This window comes from Epithele typhae (genome assembly GCF_022376455.1).
Source record: "Epithele typhae strain CBS 203.58 chromosome Unknown BXZ73scaffold_227, whole genome shotgun sequence".
NCBI classification, from domain to species: domain Eukaryota; kingdom Fungi; phylum Basidiomycota; class Agaricomycetes; order Polyporales; family Epitheliaceae; genus Epithele; species Epithele typhae.
Window position 1 is genome coordinate 20,550 of NW_025954418.1, and position 6,839 is coordinate 27,388.

Consider the following 6,839-nt stretch of genomic DNA (forward strand, 5'->3'; position numbering starts at 1 on the left):
TGTTCATCCCACACCACGTCCGGTACGATCTCCTCAACCATCCCGACCACCTCCTCCGTGACGTTGACGCAATTTGTGAGCCGGAGCCGCTGCAGCGGGATCCCATTCTCGCAGCGGAGCATGAGCCAGTCGAGCATCGACTCGAGGAAGTCCACCGTGCCCTCGCTGTATTCGTGGTCGTGCAACCGGCACGGGAAGCGCATCTGCACCATCGAGATCTCCGCGAGGTGCGGCACCGCCGGCGTCCAGTCCCCCTCCTCAAGCTCCTCCCCACCGCCCACCCCCTCTTCACCCCCTCTGGCGAGTGTGAGCGCGTCGAAGAACTGCTTGCCCGGGTGCCCGGTGAGCGCGAGCGAGCGCAGCGCGGGCGCGCGCTCGAACAGCGTCCGCCACTCCCAGCTGCCGTACGTCCACAGCGCCTCGACGTGCTCCACCGCGCGCAGGAACGGCGCGTGCCCAGTGAGCGCCCCGAGCGCGCGCGAGTGCCCGTACGCGTCCACGCAGAGCTCCGCGTCCCATTGTTCCGTGTCGGCGTCGGCTCCAATCGAGCGTCCGAACGCCCACTCGCCGAATAGTGGGTCCGCGTGGTACTTGAGGTCCTCGAGGCGTACGCAGGGATGCCCCGCCGGCGCGGCAGCACGCGAGCCTTTGACGAGGAGCTGCCGGGAATAGATCGGGGCGAAGACGACGCGGCGGAGCGGAGCGCCACGTGCGACTTGGTTGCCGAAGATGCGCGCGAGGTCCTCGGTGCCGCGCTCGCCGCGGGCGGTGACGGAAAGGCGGGCGTCGGAGGGGAAAGTAAGATGTTGGAGGAGGTTGGCGCAGTCGAGAGCATCGGCATTCAGTGTAAGGGACTGGAGACAGGGAAGATCGACTGGGGACCGCCACGTATCAGGGACGGAGAGCTCTTCGTCAGGAAGACGAGGAATGGATTTGTTGAGTTCAAGGGATCGGAGACATGTGAGGGTTTCGAGGGTCTGGAGGAGTTGGGAGAAAGAGCCGAGACAGAAGGAGCTGTCGGATCGGCTGATGACCGTGAGATTGGTGAGGGTAGGGCAGAAGAGTGGGTTGGTCCACGCGATAGACAGCCACTTGATCTTGAGCCTCCGAAGATGTGGCGTCTCGCTGGAAAAGAGAGTTGGGAGGACTCCTCCGTCCGAGAGTGGAAAGTGACCGAATTCCGCGGAGCAAGAATCTGATAGTGACAATGACTCCAGGAGATCTGCGGGCTCAGACCATTTCGTCGCCATGATTTGCAGAGAGCGTGCCGGCCCTAGGAGTTGGATCTCCTTCAATCGACTTGACTCAACCATGATCTTCTCCAAAAATCCAAGGCGACTGTCGCGCGGGGCAATAGCGGCCGAGACCCACAGCGGGGCTTTCTTTGAGCGCGAGAACATTGTTTCTATGATCTCGGTCTTGCGAGTGAAGACGATTCGGCTCCAAAGGCGTGGTGTGTTCAGTGCGACATTACGCCAGACTCGACACACGTGTCCGAGAGTGATCCACTTGTACACCGGGCTGGTCGAGTTTGTCTTTCTTTCGTTGTAGCAGTCGGCGGCGATATGCGTGAATATTTCCGACAAAAGCTCGGGAGGGAGCTTGACTGCTGGAGATAGAGCGTTGTAGCGCGTTTGGAGCGTGGATATGGCGCTTGCATGGATGTGGATTTCTGCTTCGATCGTTTTGCGTGCCACAGCGGCCGCGTCCAGCTCGTAGTCGGGTTTGGCCATGAAGTATTAGCCACCTATATAGTAACGATGCATCAGCACGACGTCCAGAAGTCCCGGAAGGACTAAGCCACAGCTGCACATGAGTCAACGATGGCAGGCACTGCACGGACTACCGCAGCAAGACGTTTCACTGGCCGTCCATACATTGCCAGCACCTATGTGCAGCAGCATCTTATCGTGTTATGGACTTACTTCACTGCTGTAGATTGCCGCTCTGTGATATGAGAAAGTACAGCACTGGACAATAGGAGCTGTTGACGATTGGCGGGATAAGTCTCTTGCGCCAGCGCCACGCTATCACGAGGAAGCAGCACCTAGATACTGTCAGCAACCAGGTCACTGCGGCGTGCGGCGAAACGCTTGCGCGTACCTGTGAGGTTTGAAATTTGGAGCCTGTAGGGACCACTAGCTGGTGGAGGTGAAGAAGAACGTTTGGGCGTTTGGCAAGCCGCAACAGTGGCACGGTTGCCGTCGCGGCAGGACACAGACGCCGATCGGCCCGACGTTGCACGGAATCAGAAGTCATCGAACATCGATGGTAGAATCCCTCCAGAGCGACTTCGAGAAGTTCCTCCCACAAGTTCACTCAAAATATTGCGGGGCACGCGTTACGCCACATGGGTGGGCTCCATTTTGTGGCAATGCTGGCGGCTTTACCTGCTGAATTACTATAGTATTACAATTATGCGGTGGGACGTCAACCGGTCTTCATTTCACTATCTCTCGGTTGAAGTCTTGCTCCACTCAACTCCTCGTGCTCTATAGCCCATTATTCGCGCTGTAGACGCAGCATTTCGCAAGGGATGGTCAGGCGATCGCTGTGCGATCGCCGTCTGGGTCAGGTGGAAGTTCTCTCTCTATTGTCCCTATGTCTGTGGAGTTCTCTTCATGAGTTTCGCCCCTAAAGCAGGTAGCGTGACGTGCTGCTTTCATTTTCAGGGTCCTCAGAGCAGATGGTGCAGGATGACGTCGACGGTTATGTAAGCGATTTCATGCCCTTAGCCTGCGACGCCCCAGGACGCCCCTCGCCCTTGGGCTTTGCACTCATCTCTCCATCCATCACACGCCCAGCGCACGCCCATCGTTGGGAATGCCTTCGGAGAGCGCCGCGCACTGGTACGTCCTGTGTGTCCCTCAGCCTCTCAGGTTGCCCCGCTTAAGCGGCCTTCCCGTCCACCCTCCAAGATCCTTTCACGACCCCGGCATGGACGGCTGACTGACCAGACCGACGATGTTGATGAGCGGCGACGGCCACCTGCGCCCCTCCTCCGCCTGGACCCTCAATGGCGAGTCGCGACCACCTCCGCAAGCCTGTGCGCGCTGATCCCGCCGACCGTCCAGCACTACCTGCCCTCGACTGAGTCGCTCGAGGCCACGCTGTCGATGGTGACGGTGGCACCGCGGCACCACAACGGGCACCACAATGGGAACCAGGCCCAGCACACGAATGCGAACGGCGCCGCGCCGCGGACCCCGACGAAGGCCAAGTCGCCGTCGCCACGGCGGGAGAGTGGGGACCTACCACGGATGGGGAGTGGCGGCGGCAGCGGCGCGCAGAGCGACCTCGACCTCGGGCATGGTCCCGGATGTGGGCGCGGGGTGGGCTTGGAGAACGAGGGCGCGAGCGGGCACGGGCACGGGCACAGGAGCATGGGGAACCTGAGGGAGGTGGAGCCTGCGAGCGCGGCGGAGGTCGCAACGCTCGTCGAGTTGAGCTTCGCCGAGAATGTGCTCTGGGCGCTGTGCGAGACGGACGTGAGTGGCCCTTTGTCTTCTTTCCTCCCTCCCCCGTCTCTTTCTGTGCTCTCGAGAACGCACGCGAGGACTGACGCTGACCACCCCCCTCCCCCCTCGACGCTGCTGCGCACGTACCAGACGCACCTTTCATCCTCGCCCGTTCGACCCCGCTTGACACCCCTGGTCGGAGGTTCTGACGGAGAAGACCAAGGCGCGCGTCGAGATGACGGCCGAAGAGCTCGATCTTGAGGACAATTGCTAAGTCGTAGCGCAGTCTCTGAAGGGGTGCATAGACGAGATCGACCTGGGTCTGCAGTACCACCACGAGTTCCTCACCGAGATCATCATACACGATGAAGCGACCACGCTCCGGCCAGCAGAGGACCGAGGTGCTCCACTCCACGGAAGTCCTTGCAGCCCTCGGCCTGAAGGCGACAATGGAATCAATTGACAATCGCGCCGACCTCAAGACGTGGATGGACTGATCTACGTGTACGCGCGCGCTGGGCAGAACTCGCGCGTGCGTCGCAGAAACGGGCCCGAGGAGGACGGTCTCGTGAGTCTTCTCGTTCTGGCTCGAAACGAACGCTGACGTGCCGCGGCGTGAACGGCTGCCCCCGATCGCCGTGCTGCAGCAGCACCTCGGGGCGAGCCCATCGGGACCCGCGCTGGTGCACCTCCCGAAAGCGTGCCCGACGTTTGGAATCGACCCAGCGGTGTATGTCGCGGACATGGGTGATCTGCTTCATTTCGAGGGAGTGGTCTGGGTCGCGCGAGTTCACGCGACACTGTCCCGAGATGTCCGGACGCCGGCCCCTCGGGTCCTGTTGTGCTCACCGTCTCTGACAGTGAGCACACCTCCCCCATTGTTTCACAGCCCACTTTTTGAATATGCTTAGTGATTAGAATATATTTGTTAGTGAACTACGTATACGCAGTGGTGCTGCCAAGTAATAGTGGGGCCACGGTAGCTCCCTGCGGCCCTGGGACGAGGTGACGCGAAGGCGGAGTAGGGCGATATGAAGGGAGGAGAAGAGCGATACAAACGGCGATGCAGGAGGAGGAGGGCGGCGCGGAGGAGGGCGGCCTCGACACCACTCGTGACTCGTCCACAGGGAGTGGAAAGGTGTACCGTGTGCCGGCGGTGGTGACGTTCCCGCGCCTCCGCGAGCTCACCCTCGTCGACGCGGCGCCGGAGTTTCTCCGCCTTGAGGACGCGGTGGGGGTGTCGCTCACCCCAGTCGAGCGGGACTCAAGGAGGAGGAGGAGAACGATGCGGCCGAACCAACATGTTCGCAAACAAAACGACACTCGCATACTTTTACCTCACGGATCTAACTCCACGCGCAATGTTGTCTATATAGAAATTGTCAAGTGAATACTATTGCATCATTCATTTTTCATTCGCATCAAGAGACGCCGTGCGAAGCACGGCGACACTTGTCCTAAACACAATATCACTGCGCAAGAACGCGGCGGCCCGCGGACCCCTATTTGTACAGTCAGGAGAAGCGGAATTGTCACTACAGCGGTGCCACCAACGTTGTGATGAAGAAACAGAATCGAAGTGAGGCAGTACATAGTGAAAGTACGGATGCTGTTAGAACTTGTCGTCAAATTGGGCGGGAATATAGAACGTAAGTACGCCTCCAGCATCGGCAATACTCCCAATGTAGACATAGAGTATCATGCAATGTCCGGAGCATATACCTGGTTCAGAAAAGTAGGTTAGCTGAAAGGGCTTATGATGTTAGAGCGGGGAGAAACATGTCGATACTGACAGGCAATAGTAGTCGTCGAGACTACATGACTGTTCAGGAACCTTGAAAGTGCCTTGTGAGATACGAGGACACCATGCAGTTGCTTCGGGTCCTTCTCTTCTTCACTCTGAGCCTGTGAAGCCTGCGATCCCTGTCCTTGCCCCGCAGGATCTCGTGCTATGACAAATCATATGAGACACAGTTCGAACATGCATTGCATGGCCTTACTCATGGGAGGGTTAGACAAGCCGGTCCATGCAATCTCGACGCGAGCATTATCTGTGCTGACGGAGAGTTGAAGGTCGCCGGAATGATTGGCACGAAATGAGATGCCGTCGTTAGCGAGAGGCTTTAGACGGTCAATGACTGCGCGTAGCTTTGCTAGAGGTGGCAGAAGTATGTGTACCTATAAGCTTCGTCAGACCAACAGAGCTACGGGTGGTAAAGATATCCTGACATCGGGCTCAGGGCACATCGGCTCCCGAAGACGTTCTATTTCGGCGTGTTTCGCCACGTCGATAACGAGCTGTTGCACGATAGTCATGGTTTTGCCCAGAGCGTTCGTGCTTGTGATATCGAGCGCAAGCACAGACTCCCTGTCACGGTTCTTGGCCAATCTGGCGCAGAGTGTTGTCAGTAAAACACCGCGACGAGTTGACACACGCACTTCATCACCACCTTGGTGTCCCTACCCGAGAACAGGTTCTTCGACTCTTGCCCTGGTCCTGCAGCTGAGCGAAGAGCCGCTAGCAGAGCCTCTGAAGACAGGGTGATCACAATCTCATTGCTGGAATTGGACTGGACGCGGTAATCCGTGAACAGTGACGAGGCTTTGATCTGTCTGATGACAGTGAGCGCACACGCATATACACAGTAATGAACATACTGACGACCAGACCTGGATGCCTCCTTCGTTGGCATCACCATTACAGATGACCCGAATTTCCTGTTCACAGAGTTTGATGGTGCATCGTTTCTGCAACTTCTCTACAGACTGGATGATTTCTAGCATGTACGTCAGAAAGGTTCCGAAATCGGGTTGGCGAGACACCTACTGATGAAGGTTTCGATGTTCGTGATATTTGTACGGAATCGCATACCTCGAGATGACGGTACGCGTCCAAGCCGCAGTAGCGCCGGGACGCATCCATGTCTCTGACGGGAGATCTACGACGCGTCGAGTTATGCTCACGTGTTTGATGTCACACCGGCGGCGGACTCGGGAGAACGGCGGCGGAGGCAGAGCAGGGCAGGGTTATTTTTCACTTAATTCTGTTGCATCTGCAGCAAACCCGCAGCTTACACTTGCAGACAAGCTCGCGCTCGAATCTTCGACTGAGGCTATCCTTGTTTGATTTATACCATATCAATTGACAGGAAGCAAATATATATGCGCTCGGCATTATATCTACGACACGGATGTGGGCACCAACGATGCCGACAATGACACGGAGATTCGTCGTCGGAGAACCACGATTTTGCTCGTGGTTGTCGGTTCCTCATGATCACTAGTCTCCATGGAGAACGCTCGGGCCACGGGTATGGAACGTACGTGCCGGGGAACGAGTTCGATGCCGTGTCTGTGGCTTCACCCAAAACCTCTCGAGGT

At 57.9% G+C, this 6,839-nt stretch overlaps 1 protein-coding gene across 1 annotated transcript; it reads left to right on the forward strand.

Annotated features, from left to right (window-relative positions):
- Window positions 1-2,823: 2,823 nt before the first annotated feature.
- BXZ73DRAFT_109270 (uncharacterized protein) lies at window positions 2,824-4,848 on the forward strand (the record flags this gene model as incomplete). The annotated part of the gene is made up of 5 exons (XM_048017279.1): window positions 2,824-2,849; window positions 3,044-3,488; window positions 3,745-3,859; window positions 3,941-4,026; window positions 4,528-4,848. The coding sequence occupies 5 exons, from the start codon at window positions 2,824-2,826 to the stop codon at window positions 4,846-4,848; spliced, it is 993 nt and encodes a 330-aa protein (XP_047870796.1).
- Between the last annotated feature and the right edge of the window lie 1,991 nt (window positions 4,849-6,839).